This window comes from Bipolaris maydis (assembly GCF_028858645.1).
Source record: "Bipolaris maydis strain C4 unplaced genomic scaffold PSV08scaffold_2, whole genome shotgun sequence".
Taxonomy (NCBI): domain Eukaryota; kingdom Fungi; phylum Ascomycota; class Dothideomycetes; order Pleosporales; family Pleosporaceae; genus Bipolaris; species Bipolaris maydis.
Window position 1 is genome coordinate 2,873,921 of NW_027093858.1, and position 14,820 is coordinate 2,888,740.

Here is a 14,820-nt window from a genome sequence, read left to right on the forward strand (position 1 = left end):
TCTCAAAGTTTGTTGGTAGTTGTTTAGTTCCTGAAGGATGTTTCACACTATCTTGGTACTTCTATATAGCATACACGATGATAAAATTTAGGCCTAAAATAAGAACGATTCCTGGCGCAGTTGACTAAAACTTAACTCCTAAGAGTCACGAGCTGCTATCCTTCTTGACACCACTTTCCTGGCTTCACTGTGAAGTCAACTTCCAATTCTTTTCTTATTTCGCGATCCCCGTTACCAATTCGCTATATGTAGCCTGAGCTATCAGCTGCCATGCTGGGTCAGTACGCACAAGATGCTTCTGCCAAGGGCACCATTCCTGCACACTGCTTACCCCTGATCTTCTGAGTACATGAATTTAGCGCCTTCTCATTCAGAGCTCGAAGCTTGTGAAGCACTTCCAAGGCGGCGCTGTTCAACTCCCCCTAAGGGTTTTTTTTTGACATGTCATGATAGAAGTGATCCACCAGAAATTCCAGCAGGCCATCGCTATCATCACCAAATTGGTTTCGGAAACCATTACTCTGAGCCCTGGCTATAGACTGGAGATATTCCGGAACGATGAGATGAACGGAGAAGTTGTAACTCGAGGTAATTCCCCTGCACACTTTGCAGTCTGAATGTCTTTGTCCCTCCTTAGTCGTTCTCAGATAAACATCTTTAGCCTCTACATAGCGCTTCCCGCATTTCGAGCAGTTGACGAGGCTTGACACGTTTAATACTGGCGCTTCCGCCGTGAAGCCATTTGGAATAATTTTTATATCCATAGAACTGTCTTTTTGATGATTCGGTGCTAATGGAAAAGAGCTTGAATAAGAGTCTATTCGGGAAATATACGGGGCTATTTATATTGCAAGCACAGCTATGGCAGGTGAAAACCGGAAAAGCTCTACAAGCATCCAGAATAGTGAATGCAAAAGGCACGGCTCTAGAATCTACTAACGTGAGGTACCATTGGATACAGAGGATTTGGAACTCTCTGCCTATTGACATATTATTGACTCAGCCACTTCACTCAACTTAACCGGCTCTTTCCCAATGATTGACTATATCACCATGTTAAATATGTGGGCAATCTGCAGGCCTCTACTGTGTAAGATATCAAAATCATGAAAATACTTAGTGAAGGGTTTGATCGATGCACACGTTTGATAGCAATAAACGGCCATGCCCACAGAGCGATTTATCTCTGACCCTCGTTAACTTCTCTTATTGTAATCAATCTCCGAGTTTATCATCGCCAGCGCCTTCGACAACTATATAAAGTTTATGCAGCGCGTTAGTTATGGTGTCCTTGCTGTGCTGGATCTCCGTCGCGTGGAGCTACATTCAAGCGCTGAGCCATGATGTTAGTCTATAGGTAAGCAGCTTTTAGGTAGTGCTTGGTCGTAAGCAACCTCATCATAATCAAATCTGATTTTCCTTCATCTCATCTCTCTTCAGCTCCGCACTCACTTTGTACGACCTCATCAACGCTCTATTCTTTTTGCTTTCTCGTTCGTAGACTTTGGTCCAAAGGGGGCGAGGTTTGTGATTTTTGGGGGCATTTTGCGTTTTGGTTTAGATGATGTTTAGATGTGGCAAGTCATTAATCACGAGCGATGTGCTAGGGCAGTTAACGAGAGATCTCTGGACAGTCTGAGAGCTTATGTTGCATTGATCATATGTGTTGGCTAACCAAGAAATGACTTACTGTCGTAGTTTGCTATCGTCGTTCATGAAAGAAAAAGATAGGTGGTCGCATAGGGTAGCATTTTCAACCGTCAAGCCCAAACTACTGCATGCCTTTCTTGCCCTCAAAGCAACTCTCACCTTACAACTACAGCAAATCCTCAACCACAGGCTCTCCCTCGCCATCTTCACCACCCCAATCAAGTTTCATCAACAACCGATCGATCCCGCCTACCCTCAACGGCTCATACGCCCCTTCGCTCAACGTGACTGAACTCGCCGTACCAGGCGCTGAAGCCCCAATCCTCTCACTATCTATTTCTCGCAACCGGTCCACCAGTGCCTTGAGATCACTATCTAGTCGTCGTCTCGCACGATCCATTTCAATACTCACGTCTTTTTCTTCTTTTTGGTAGTTCTGGGCATAGTCTTCTACGCCCTCGTCTTCTTCGAGGTCGAGATTCTGCTGAATCTTGGTCAAGCGTGTGATAAATGCTACCAGCTCGTCGACGTGAGTGCATAGTGTACGCAGTGTTTTGGTGAAGGATTGGTCGGTTAGGAGGAGGGAGTAGGCGACTGATGAGAGGAAGCGGCGGTGGGCTGAGGCTAGCGCTTCGGGATCGTGCTGTTGTTGGGTGTTGGCGTCGATTGTTGATCTACGGAATCTCGACGAGGAAGGGCGGCTTGGTGGTGCTGTGGGTGGGTCTGAAGGGGTTTGTGGGCCGGCAACCCAGGTGATGAAGTGGCGGAATGTTTGTTGGACTACAGTCCCATGGAAGTAGGCTTCGCTTTCTGCTAAGAAGAAGATGGCAGCGGCGCACGTGGCCCAAATTTTTCGCATGTCTTGCGACCTTTTTGTAGTCCGTTGGCGGCGTCTTTTGAGTATCGCTCTTCCGTGCGCAGAGTTGCTGTACTGGTAGCCGGGGGGACACGGATAATCCCTCCGTATAGAACTGTGCCTCCATAGTTCAGCCAAGTGTAGGTGAGCCCGCCTGACTGCAAGTAGACAAGAATTGATCGATGAGTATACATCAAGGTCTGCCTTTGTCAGGAATAGATCAAGGGGTGATCGAATGTCCATCGTGAGGGATGTCGGCACAGACAGCAGCAACTCGTCAAAGGATAGGTTCGGGAGCTGTGGAAGCGTAGAGTCTGCATCCTTAGCACGTCCCGGTGTTCCAGGGCGGTGGCTGGAAGAACCGTTTACACTCAAGTGTAGTAGCTGTGTTGCAACATCCAGGATATCGTCCGTATGTTCGTCCTCGCTAGAGAGTGTCGAAAGAATGGAGAAGGAGCGCATAAGGATATGGTTGATCTCCGCTTCTTTGAGCAATACGCCCTTTACTGACTGGCTAGGCTTTCCTGACAATGAATTGCGGTGTCGCGATGACATCTTATCGTCTGCCTCAGCAATCAGGGTCAGGGCGAATTCACCCCGGCCAATGAGAAAAAACTGATGAAGAACAGTCAAGGTCTCGACAATCTTCTCGCGTGGCAGCAAGTGCTGTAGAAGGTTTCGTGACAGCGACAAACGAATATTCGCTACAGCTTCAGAAAGCTTCGCTACTGATATTGGCGCGGTGACTTCAGAGAGCTGCTGAACGTGCTTAGGTAGCAGATCAAGCTCTGAAAGCGAATTGGTGGCGTCCAGTGCCTTTGCTGCTGATGGCAGCGAACGAATCTGGTTGAGTGACTTTCCAACGAACAAGATCGAAAGAGCCGTCTGCCTTGTCACAAATTTGGGCAGCAACTTACTCTGCAAGATGAAGATCTGCTCCTCGGCATCTTCGTCATCTTGCTGAATGAAAAAATCAATACGACACGAAGGCAGGCGGCCGTACAGCAACCATGTCGACAGTTGCCGTAACCACGATGTTTCCGCAACCTTGCTTAGGCCATGCGCGGCCTCTTCGATATCGGGATACCCAGTCTGAGCCTCCGCCCGCAGCTTGTCAATAATTCCAGCGCCTGAAGCGGATTGACTAAGCATTTTTTCAATTTTGTGAGAAGCTTCCGCAGGAATCATGTAATTGGTGATGTCCCAGAGCCACTCCATGATCCTGACCCATTCCGAAAATTCGCCGACGACCCCGGCAAGTGGCACAATATTGTACGCACCAACAGTCGAAGCATCTTGTTTGAGAATGCGGCTCTCAACATCCAGTATCTTCTGCTGGAACTGTTCAAGGTGGTGTGATGTGATTGAAGTGGCGACTGCTCGGCAGATGATGGAAGGGTGAGAAGCGGCAATCCAAGCAGCATGGTCGCGCAGTTTCCGGTGTAGCCTGGAAAGATGGCCGATTGAAGACAACAATTCTTTTTCCGATGGGGAGAGCAGACGATCAGCAGTCGAGGTCACGTGGCCAGGGGCATCGAAGAGCGGGGATGGGTGTCCGGAGAGCGAGAGGAGGAGTTCGTGTAGCATGGCCGCGGCAATGGCAAGTCGCTTGTTCTCGGGCGAGATCGCGTCTTTGGTGACGCAAGACGCTGACAAAAGACTATGAGCAAGCTCAAGAGCTCGAACCGACACATTTAACGCGTCGCGCTGCGCGCACGTCTTGATACGGATAGATTGGGTATGGTGGGATGGAGGTCAACAATCCCCGCGCTAGCGACAGACGCTCAGGCACCGCAGTTCACGATACTGTGCATGGGGCAACTCTTGACAACCACAACGCAAGTGACACTTCACAAAGTTTGACAAATATGGGTTTACCTGAAACGGCCATCGTGCAAATGCCTCTGGAATATGTACACGACATCCGCGATATAGCATCATCTGATCAAACCCACCTCGTCACACCTTAAACTCGGTCACCCTGCTGTGGAATAAACCGTATTACTCAAACGAATCAACAAGGACACACTCTAGTACACATCATTTTATAACCTGTGCAGTCTTTCACTCTTGAAAACACGACAAAAAATCCGACTTTAGAGTACCTTTAAGTGTTGAACTTGAATGCGGCCGTTCGCTTAGCATACTTATCTATACCTGAAAGACTTTGAGCAGGCATCATCGTTTTCTTCATCTGGAATCCTTCTACCGGGTATAGAGGTGTTTTTCAGAAGCCCGAAAACAGAATGGGCACATTCAACGGAAGGTCTGGAAGCACGGCGTGACGACCAGAGAAACTGGCCTGCGTGAGTATTAAAACCGATGTGGTCATCACATCGCATTGATGAGACGTGACACCCGTCTGGTACGAGTAACGCTCACGTGACATCCAGCACTCCTATGTGAATGACCGTATGAATGGAACGGTAGAGTTTTACTCTTGTTTTAATTTATACTTATAATGGATCCCATCGCTTCATTTGCTAGTTCAGTTCACTAGCTCCATCAACATGAATGCCCTCGACTTCCTAGTGGAATTTGTTCGCTTTGAAGGGACCTCAGAACATTTACTTCCTCAGCATAACCAAAACACCAACGCTTCTGAGCATCCGATAGGCGACACAGAAGCAGGGATGCTGACTTCAGCGTATCTCAGAGCTTCTGAGCAGTATCATCTCACACAGCAAGCATCAGAACAAGAGGCTACATGTAATTTCCCCACGAATTCGCTATCTGCACAACACATGCTTTCGATATCAGCAAGTCATTTGCCTGACCCAAGTGTCACCAACTTTAAATATCACGACATACCGCAACCGTCTATAGAGCATGACGACCACCCGCCACAGACACTCACTAGATATGCACAGAAAGAGCAAATAGAGGGCTCTTCTCACGACACAAACTCCATTATACCACAAGCATATTACCAGCACTTGAATAGCCACGCACCATGCACTACGGGCTACGAAGCCAGCAACACCCAAGCCCCTGTCCTGAACATGCAGTACGACCCTCAGACGCTATATATCTTCCAACCCTCCCAAGAACAAGAAACCCACTACGTCTCCTTCTCCGAGGAAGCCTCACCCGTCCAGATCCATTGCAACAACAGCATCTGCGCATGCTGGGCCCAAAAACCACAAAGCTATCACCCGACAGAAAACATATGGCTACCCTGGAACACAACCCAAGCCTCACATGGCCCCGGAGTCCCACCACCCGTATACAACGACTGGATACTAGAATCTACCGGAAGATCCAATTTCAGCACCGTCTAAAACCAACCCCAATCTTTCCAGCCAAAACCCAATTCCTCTACCAGTATCGCCGACTCCGCTACCATACAATTTCAACCTCAAGAATCCAAGCGTGGAGCATTACGACACTTTGTTTTAGCCCTCTAGGAGGTACTGCAGAGTGGTCTGCGTACATGTTTTCTTTAGCAGATGAAGGACATGTGTAGAGACAATGGCTAAAACAAAAAAAGCCTAAATTCGGATTGGTATGTAGGGTGTGTTTTGGGGATCTAGATTCATTGGAGATGTAAAAGTGTGGCTGGGTTAAAGATTAGGATGGTTGAGGTCAAGTGGGTTGATGGCTATTGATTTACACGTTTCCCTTTAAGATGAAATGCTTGGTATGTTGTTTTATGTAAGAGATCTTGTCGGGATGTCAAGTAGATATCATTGACATTAGTGTACTACGCTTACGAATTATGCCATATGCAGAGATCAGTACAGTGGTACTGCCACATTCTTATCACTCCACATCCTCAAGAACATCACATGTCAGCAAACGTGTATCGGAGACAGTACATAAAGTTTCCAGAATATTATTAGCAGTACATGAATGCTCTAGTTTCGTCCCATTTCCGCATCAATGAGGTCACATCCCTTCGTATCGTTCAATACCCATACTCGCGTCCAGACGCCCGGTATGGCAAGAGGAGATGAACGAAAGTCCAAGGAAAATCCCCTCATGCAGACCTGGAAACTGAAATATCGCATGTAAAGCACGAGTGAATGCTTAGCAATTGGAAAAAAAGAAGAAAAGAAAATTGGGAACACACTGTCTCCCGAAAAAGCGACCTTGTGCTCCACTCGAAACGTTGTGGTACAAGATGCCGCAGGGTTTACTGTTTTTGAAGAAAATGAGGTGTGGATGGTGTTTTTGTTATGATGAGTATCACAACAGTCATGTATCTGTATGACGGGCTCAAATTTTGATGCCATCAAGCGAGAGTGTCAACACAGTCTAACGGTGCTACAGTGAACAAAATACTCTTAGGCCGCTGCAAGTTTTGCCCATGTCGTGGGCTGATGAGTTGACGGTGTACGGGTGTTGCTGTTGCTAGACCACGATTTTGCCCCAGACGGATGAGTTGTACTGTTGCTCGTGTATGAGCGATCAGTCTGGCTTTGTTGCGACGGTTTACGCGGGCGATCCTTGGCCGCATTGGAAAAGGCTGCATTCGGGCTGCCGGCAGGCTTGGGCTTGGTTTGTCGGTTAAGCTTGGGGCCGTAGTGCTTCCTCTGCACAGACTTTGTCACGGGCTCTCGCATATTGGCAATCCGTATGACTACGTCAAACTTACCCTTGTATTGGGCAGTCTTCTCAATGTCAAAAGCTTCAAGTCGGCGAATCGTGAACGGGTTTTCGAACTTCTTGAACTTGGGATGCTGTTCATCTTTAGGGGCAGCCTTTGGCGGCTGATCCGCCGCAAGATGAGAGACCTTGGACAGTTTCACCGTGGGTAACGAGCCGAACTCGCGATCTTCAAAGAGGGCCTCGGCGCCTTTGCGAGTAATCACCTCGCTACCACGATCGTTTGAGAAAGGGTTCCTCTGTGGGGCAGTAGGGAGAGACACGGTGGCAGGCCCCGTGCTCCCGCGAACATCAAGTGAAGCCTTTGACAATGCAGCTGGAGCGACAGCGCCTTGCTGCGGAACGGCTGGAGACAATGATGGATTAGCAGGGTTAGATGCTGGACGAGTGGACCCGGGTTTGTCGAGAAGCTTGTTGAACCTAGCCTGCCATTCTGGGTTCATTGCGAGGGGCCGAGCACCCAGAGCCTGTCCACGCGATGGCATGGTTACTTGGGCAGTAGGGGATGGACCAGTGCCGGACGCCAATGGAGGTAGACGTACAACAGGAGAAGGCTTCGGCAATCTAACCAGCGGATGTCCCGCATCGCTACTGAAGGCGGGGTGGGTTTCTGTCTCCGGTGGAGGTGGAGGAGAGTCGGCCTTGTTTGAAGCATGAGTGACTGAAGATGACATTGCGTCCAGCGATGACTCAGTGGGTCGAGGGAAGAATCGGGATGCACGAGAGCCAGTAGCTTGCTGGAGGGTACCTTGACCAAGGACTTGTTGCGGCGATTGGCCTTCGTTGACAGGTTTGGGAACATCGTCCTTCTTCAGGCCCTCGACGAGAGCAATGTCAGGAACAACTTTGTCGTGTAGCGTAACCTGTGCTTGGCCCCGCTGGTCCTTGTAGGTCTCTCGCAGCTCGGGGCGGAAACCCTCACCCTGACGGTCTCGCTCCTGCCTGCTTCTCGCCAAAGCCTCCTGGTCATCCTTGAGGATCAGTTCGCCGAAAGTATCCCAGCCGCCGCCAGTGATGGGCTTGACAACCCTGCCCGACCTTGAAGGTGGAGGGGGCTGTGCATGCGGAGTTCGCTGCTGGAACATTGGTTGTGAGGCAGGCATCTGTCGAGTTGACTGTGGTGTAAGACTCTGAGGAGCGATAGCTGTCCCAATCGGGGCTGTTGCAGGTGCTTGAACAGGAAGTGGCGGCTGGGCTCCAGGGCGAGACTGGCCTCGATAACCAGAGTCGAAGGTACCGTTGCCCAGAGCTCGGTCTTTTGCTTGCGGCGGTCCCCAGACTTGCGAGGTCCAAGGTCGAGGTTGAGGTGCTGTTGCAGGCGACCAGGCAGCTGGTGGACCCTGAGGCCTAGGCCCAGAAGGAACAGCCCCGTCCGTTTGGTGTGCAGCGGCATCAGCATGAACAGTCAACCTGGACTTTTCACTATCACGAGCAAGCGAGTCAAACGACTGCGCAGGCTGCTGCTCCAATGAGGGCGCGGGTGCAGAAGGCGCCTGTTGGCTTGGTCGGGCATGCTCTGCTTGGGGCGACTTCTTGACTGGGTGTGGCTGGTGCACCTTCATCATGCCATATTGAGTAACCTCGCCATCTGCAGTCGGGATAGGTGGCTTTGGCGGCGACTGCACAGAGGCTGCCGCCGTTTTCTCCTTCTGCAGCGGCTTCTCAGGCCGAGAGGGAGACTGCTCCTTGGGCTTGGGCTTGGATTCAGGCGGTCCCATAGCAGCTAGCTTCTTCGCAATGCGCTCTTTCCTCTCTGCCTCAGCTCGCTTCTCTGCCTCTTGGTCTTGTTGCTTCTTAAGACGAGCACGCTCAATCTTCTCAGCCATAAGGCGTTTTTGTACCTCAACAGGGTTCTCCACAGGCGGTGCCTGTGCTGGCGCCGGTGCATCTTGCATGGCAGGTGAAGTGACGGATCCATAAGGCGAAGCGGGGTGTGCGTGTGCAACGTTCGGGGACCTCATTTGTTGGAAAGGCGAATTGCGAGACGCAACAGACTCGGCATAGTCGTAACCGTTGACGGAATGCGATTCACGACGTTCCATGTGCATAGGACCGGTGGGCATGTCTGGTGCTCGTGGATCTATCGACATGCGTCTAGGCATACCCCCACTAACGTTTGAAGAGTTCCTTCGCCTACCCCATGCAGGGCCGTCCGCACTTGCTCTCGATGTCTGGAACGCAGCTGATGGTTCTGCTGGGCCGTCCTGAGCAGGTCTCTGCAGTAACGAAGGCTGTTGTCGGAAACCACTGTCGCGCCCACCACTTCTCCGTGCATCGTTATGAACAGGTTCATATCGACCGCTTTGCGAGTTGAAAAGCTCCCTCCCATCTCGGGCGTCGCGTCCACCGGTGTCATTTCGCCATGAGCGATTGAAGTCGTCAGGGGCAATTTCCTTGGTAGGCTGCGGGGACATGCTGTCGTAACCATGGGATTCTCGCTGCGAGTAACGCGGAGGGGGTTGGTGTGCAGGGGGAGGATTGATCTGCGCAGGAGATACTTTCTCGATTGGAGGCAACGGCGCCCATGGTGATTTCTTTTCGGTCGCCGATGGTTTGGCTACCAGTGTCGGCTTCTCCGGTTGGCCCTTGAGGACGAGACTCGATTTTCCGGTAGGTTGTGCATGTGCTCCAGGTTTCAAAATGGTCTTGTTGCCTCCAGTAACGCTAGGCTTGGGTGGATTCGCAGTGGGGGCAGGAGATGTTGAAGGTTTCGGTGTCTCGGCGGGTACTTCGGGCTTGAGTATCGTCTTTGGCTCTTCGGCGGGCACTACTGGGGTTTCTGGCTGCACTGCAACTGAAGATTTTGTCCCGTCCATCCACTGCACAGTTTCCGGAGCCCAGTCGTCTTCATCATCGTCGATATCCGCCCACTTTGCTTCTTTGCCTGCCTCGTCTGCCTGCAAGCGTGTCGCAAGGTGGATTCCGTACTGCTGCTTCAACTCTTCATCGGTGAATTGTTTCGGTGGAGGTGGAGGTACTGGCTGGTTCTTATTCCAGACTTTGCTCGCATCTGGGCCTGCGCCCGCGCCGTTGGCCTGTCCGAGCGTACGTGGGGTGTTGCTAGTACCTGATTTCGCGACGAGGCGGGGTTTTGCCGAAAGCACGTTGGAAGTCTTGAGAGATGCAGTAGGAGTCGCTTTATCGCCCGGTCGCGCAGCGGGAGTCGATGTAACCGTTTTCGCCAGAAAGCTCTTTGTCACAGATACCGACTTGAAGGGTTGCTTCTTTGCTGCTGAGCTGGTCCGCACATGACTTCCATCCCGCTTCGACTGATCAACGCTACCAGGACGGCTAATGTCTGTATCCGAACCACCGCTCGCATCAGCCACAGCCTGTGAGTCGGACACCGAGAGTTCACTGGATCCCACCGCAAGGTGGGGCTGTCTAGTCTCATGCTGTGACGTGCCCGACTGCTTGTTGTCGGCCTGCCACTGTCAATGCCACCTCTATACCCCTAATCGTCGCTACTTACAGCTGTCGCTTGTCCTTGGGTCTTCTGCGACACGTGTACACTACCAGCCGAGGCTGTGTCTATGCCGTTCGCAGCGGGTTTGGTAGAAGGCGCTTCGGACGGAGTGGGTTTTGTGGTCGCTGTGCCCGAGGGCGGATCGCCATTAACGGCGGGGTCGTTGGTAGTTGATGCAGATTCGTCGATGGGCGCCGAACGTCCCACCGACTGTGCTTCCTTTACCACATCGTTGGCAACCTGCTCTGCCATAACAGTTTCCGGAACTGTGGTGGCGCAAGACTCAATGTCAGAACTGTGCTTGTACTTGGATTTGAAAGAAGACATTGCGTGAGCGGCGTCGCCTGGTGCGAGTCGACTATAGCTGGTTGCCCGCGATCGCTCATATGCGACCTGTGAGCTAAGAAAAGTTGAAAGTAATCACCTAGTGTCAGATGCTAAGAGTCGCCACAGGTGTCAAGTGGGCGCTTCCGCAGAGTCGACGTCTGCAAGTTGGTTGCTTTGGAGGGCGGGTGGTGCGGAGGGTTTCAAGGGTTTCGAGGCGGAGCTGGCGGGCTGAGCGGGCTGGTGGGCGGGCTGGCGGGCAGTCGCGAACACGTGCAAAGTCGCGCTGTTTGTACCGGACGGCGAAGAGTCGTGACCAGATGGGAGAGATTGGGTACGAGGAGCCCTTTGGCGGCGGGGCGGATTGCGGGTGTAGATCGGTGTATAGGAGGTTGAGGCAAAGTGTAGCCACGATGGTGAGAGGCGCTAGTCTTGGCACGGGCTGGGGCCTTCTTTGTATGAAGTCTCAGAGTATGACGAGGGCTTATGCACATCACATCCACAGTATACATAGTCCAACATTTAATCATTCACACATGTGATCTTCACAGGGAAGTTGGAGCGAGCAATGCAAAGACACAGGTAGCCTGCAAGACAAGATCACACGGACATGGCGCAACCGCCACGTGAGAGACCATCATCGCTCCAATCGATGTGACTGTGCGATCAGACACGTCGCAAATTTCTGATGATACATGTCATCTAGACATCTGTATGCAAGCAGAGCATTTCGCCATCGCAGCTAGAAGGCATTGTCCGAGGCGGCGTAGCCTGTTGCATGTTGAAACATGGGCTGAACAAAAAGACAGTCAAGTGCACAAAAAGAAAGACTAGCTTAGCAGAGTGCTTGGTTCCATCTACACTTTACTTATACAAGTGCTGTCTATCCGGCTACAGTCATCCAGCGCATCTCAAACGAGCCGCTTAGTGCTCATTGTTCTTGTGGTGGCCTGGGAGTTGTGAGTCACATCGCCTCATTTATGCAGCTAGTCAAACTTACGGAGATGGAAGTAGTAGTTCTGGGCGTAACCAAGCGCAATCAGGAAGCCAATGACGTGGACGAGCGCTGTGCTCGGTTAGTTTCGTGTTTAATATGCCATAGTTTGCGCTGTGGTTCGTAGCTGATGTCGTCTCAAGCGACCACAGATGTACTTACGCCTTCCTGATGGGTTCTTGCCCATGTGCTTCTTGGCGTAGCGTCCGAGAAGACCCTTGGCCTCAGGCTCGGGGGCTGGGCCACGGGGCAGCTTCTCGTAGAAGTTGACGACCTTTTGCATGCGGACGGCATTGGGGGAAGAGCCGATGGCCTAGTGGGTGTATCAGCTTTGGTGGTGTTTGGGATGGATTGAGCTATGGGCGTGTAATGCGATTCGCTTGAGCAGCCGGGATTGTGGGCGAGGTTCGTGGTGCTTTAAAGCATATGCGATCACGGTCGCGGGAATTTACAATATCGCGGGGGCAATTTTTGGAGGTTTGGAGCTCTTACATTGGGAGAGGCAATCTGTGGAGCATTGTCAGCACGATGCGCAAGAGGAGGGGCGGGTAGAAAGCCGGACCTTGGGGGGAATGAGGGTCGAGAGACCGCGCTTGGTAATGAAGCTCATCTTGACGGCTGCGACTCAATTAACATCAATTGTCCTCTCTCGGCGTATCGGTTTGTGTTCGGGCGGCGTACCAGGGCGGGCAAGACGATGGAGTGGAGATGGAGGTCGTGCGGTCGGTGGTGAGGTTCGAGAAGAAAGCTGCAGGACGGATTATGCCGGCGCTTTTTGCCAAGGAGCCACCCCAGCTTCACCTCATCGACATCACCAACAACCGCGCCCGCCACCTCGACTCTGCAACCACCATGTCTGCCCTACCCAGGTCAATTGCATCGCGGGTGCTTGTGCCCGCCCTGCGGCCCTCTGTCACCAGAGTTGCCGTCCCTTCGTACCGCGCGTATTCGACAAACGAGCCCACTCCGCATGCACACAAGACTAGCCCCGAGGATGCGCCCGCAGTCAAACTCACCAGCTCTTCCACTCAGATTCGCGAGCAGGGTGCCACCGAAGGAATGAGGAACCGTCCGGATTACAACGCCGCTGTCGATTACCGCGTCTCGTGTGTCACTCGCGATCCCCGGGCACTATGTACAATTGGCTAACATCCTCCAGCAACTTCTCCCCCATCCCTAAGCGTGTTATGGATGGAAGTGAGCCTGGTGAAAGTGTACCCGCCGCTGTTCTCTCAGGTGCCCCCACCGACCTTCAGGCACGCACTGTCCGGTACGTTGGCCCCATCCATCTGATTTCAAGAAGCTATGCTAATACCCCCAAGAATCTACAAGCCCTCCAAGACAGCTACACAGTCTGGCACCTGGAACTCGCAACACTGGCTTATGGACTGGGATGTCCTTCCCAAGGGTCACCGATGGGAGAACCCGCTCATGGGCTGGCAGTCATCTGCCGACTTTATGAATGGACAGAGGATCGAGTTCAAGTCCAAGGAGGACGCCATCAACTTTGCCAACAAGCAGGGCTACGAGTACTTTGTCCAGGAGCCCAACAAGCGGAAGTTTGTCCCCAAGGCCTATGCCAACCTCTTCACTCACAAACCCAAGAAGCTAAAGATTATATACACCAAATAAGAGTTGGATTCAAGGGTCAAGGAGCAGCATATGTTTATACTCAATCGACTAGAATTTCGAATATTTTTACGTCTCAATGTCCAGTTGTGGTTGCTGCGTTGCCTTTATGTTTGGACACTGTGGGCCAAATGTGATGCTGCTTGCCTCTAGAGCGCCTGCCCTCCGCGTATCCTCTAAATGCACACATAGGTCATCACTGTACTTTCCTATAGTGTTTTCTCCTGCCACAAGTCCAATATTCATTGGCTGTACAAACATTTCCTACGCTCTCATCTTCACCTATCCCGCATCAGTATCAATTCACCATCATCCAATCTCGCCACACAATCCCAGTTTCACCATCAATATACACTTTCACCCCACAAAACTTAAGCCGGAACTTAAAAATTGTCAACCCTCAGTCGACTAATCACCCCATCCTTATCCAATCTGTCATCCCAATCAACACAACCCTAGGTTCCATCCCGCACCCGCAACTCCATCCGCACACAACCCACCCATATATATATATATATATATATATATATATATACGCTCAGCCCCAAGAAGCTCAAAAAATGGGCCGAGCAGGCTACGACACAACCTACGTCTGCACGACGACCGACTCGGCCGCAACCACCGCAATCGCAATGGCAGATGCCCAGCGCGCCAAAGATGCCGTAAGAACCAACCCAGCGAAACGATAGCCAAACTAAACCCAACCAGCCACACCCATCCAATCCTCTCTCCTCTTTCCCCGGCCCCCCCCCCCCCTTCCCTTTTAAATCACCCAAGAAAAAAAACACAAGAGAGGGAAAAAAACTGTGGAAATTTTAAACGCAGCTAACGCTTAACTTGCCCCGCAGAAAACCGCAGAGCAACAAGCATCAGCAGCCGCCGAAGCCAAGCTCATCAAGAACAAGCATTCGCGCGGGATCGTGGTATGTGTTTTCTCTCCCCGGAGACAGAAAGATGATGTTGGGTGGTGGCAGTGGTTGGTGTGTGCGTGATACAAGAATGAGAAAAAAGAAGGGGGGGAGTTGCTGAGATGAAAAGTTTAGGCTGCGCGATTGGCGATGCAGGAAAAGACTACTTCTGCTGCTGCTGCTGCGGGGAAGAAGAACGAGAGTGCAAGTGGGAGTGCGAGTGCGAATTCGTGATTACTTTTTTTTTTCTCCCGGAAAAAAGCGGCGCTGAGGATTTGGGCTTGGGCATCCTGTTCGAGGGACGGAGGCTAGTTTGGTGGTTTGCAAAGTCCAAAGGATTTGAAAAAAGGGGGAAATTGCCGCAATCGCACTTGATCGTTTCGAA

General features: G+C 51.5%; 6 protein-coding genes across 6 annotated transcripts; 3 read left to right on the top strand and 3 right to left on the bottom strand.

Moving 5' to 3' along the window:
* Positions 1 to 1,705: 1,705 nt before the first annotated feature.
* Positions 1,706 to 4,093, bottom strand: PSV08DRAFT_384811 (gamma-tubulin complex component protein; the record flags this gene model as incomplete). Its single annotated transcript, XM_066093439.1, has 1 exon — positions 1,706 to 4,093. The coding sequence occupies one exon, from the start codon at positions 4,091 to 4,093 to the stop codon at positions 1,817 to 1,819; it is 2,277 nt and encodes a 758-aa protein (XP_065949851.1). The 3' UTR covers positions 1,706 to 1,816.
* A 923-nt stretch (positions 4,094 to 5,016) lies between these two features.
* PSV08DRAFT_244138 (uncharacterized protein) lies at positions 5,017 to 5,787 on the top strand (the record flags this gene model as incomplete). The annotated part of the gene is made up of 1 exon (XM_014224638.1): positions 5,017 to 5,787. The coding sequence occupies one exon, from the start codon at positions 5,017 to 5,019 to the stop codon at positions 5,785 to 5,787; it is 771 nt and encodes a 256-aa protein (XP_014080113.1).
* Positions 5,788 to 6,315: 528 nt separating this feature from the next.
* PSV08DRAFT_195847 (uncharacterized protein) lies at positions 6,316 to 10,907 on the bottom strand (the record flags this gene model as incomplete). The annotated part of the gene is made up of 2 exons (XM_066092001.1): positions 6,316 to 10,545; positions 10,587 to 10,907. 2 exons carry the CDS (start codon positions 10,905 to 10,907, stop codon positions 6,793 to 6,795), a joined length of 4,074 nt encoding a protein of 1,357 aa, XP_065949852.1. The 3' UTR covers positions 6,316 to 6,792.
* An 831-nt stretch (positions 10,908 to 11,738) lies between these two features.
* On the bottom strand, positions 11,739 to 12,629 carry PSV08DRAFT_269756 (mitochondrial F1-F0 ATP synthase subunit F of fungi-domain-containing protein). The gene is made up of 6 exons (XM_014224639.1): positions 12,580 to 12,629; positions 12,461 to 12,516; positions 12,391 to 12,405; positions 12,061 to 12,211; positions 11,905 to 11,970; positions 11,739 to 11,854 (listed from the first exon to the last, which is right to left on the bottom strand). The coding sequence occupies exons 2-6, from the start codon at positions 12,506 to 12,508 to the stop codon at positions 11,829 to 11,831; spliced, it is 306 nt and encodes a 101-aa protein (XP_014080114.1). The 5' UTR covers positions 12,509 to 12,516; positions 12,580 to 12,629; the 3' UTR covers positions 11,739 to 11,828.
* Positions 12,607 to 13,606, top strand: PSV08DRAFT_399244 (ETC complex I subunit conserved region-domain-containing protein; the record flags this gene model as incomplete). The annotated part of the gene is made up of 3 exons (XM_014224640.2): positions 12,607 to 13,004; positions 13,058 to 13,168; positions 13,221 to 13,606. 3 exons carry the CDS (start codon positions 12,607 to 12,609, stop codon positions 13,528 to 13,530), a joined length of 819 nt encoding a protein of 272 aa, XP_014080115.2. The 3' UTR covers positions 13,531 to 13,606.
* A 481-nt stretch (positions 13,607 to 14,087) lies between these two features.
* On the top strand, positions 14,088 to 14,669 carry PSV08DRAFT_347874 (uncharacterized protein; the record flags this gene model as incomplete). The annotated part of the gene is made up of 3 exons (XM_066092802.1): positions 14,088 to 14,189; positions 14,376 to 14,450; positions 14,571 to 14,669. The coding sequence occupies 3 exons, from the start codon at positions 14,088 to 14,090 to the stop codon at positions 14,667 to 14,669; spliced, it is 276 nt and encodes a 91-aa protein (XP_065949853.1).
* Positions 14,670 to 14,820: the final 151 nt, after the last annotated feature.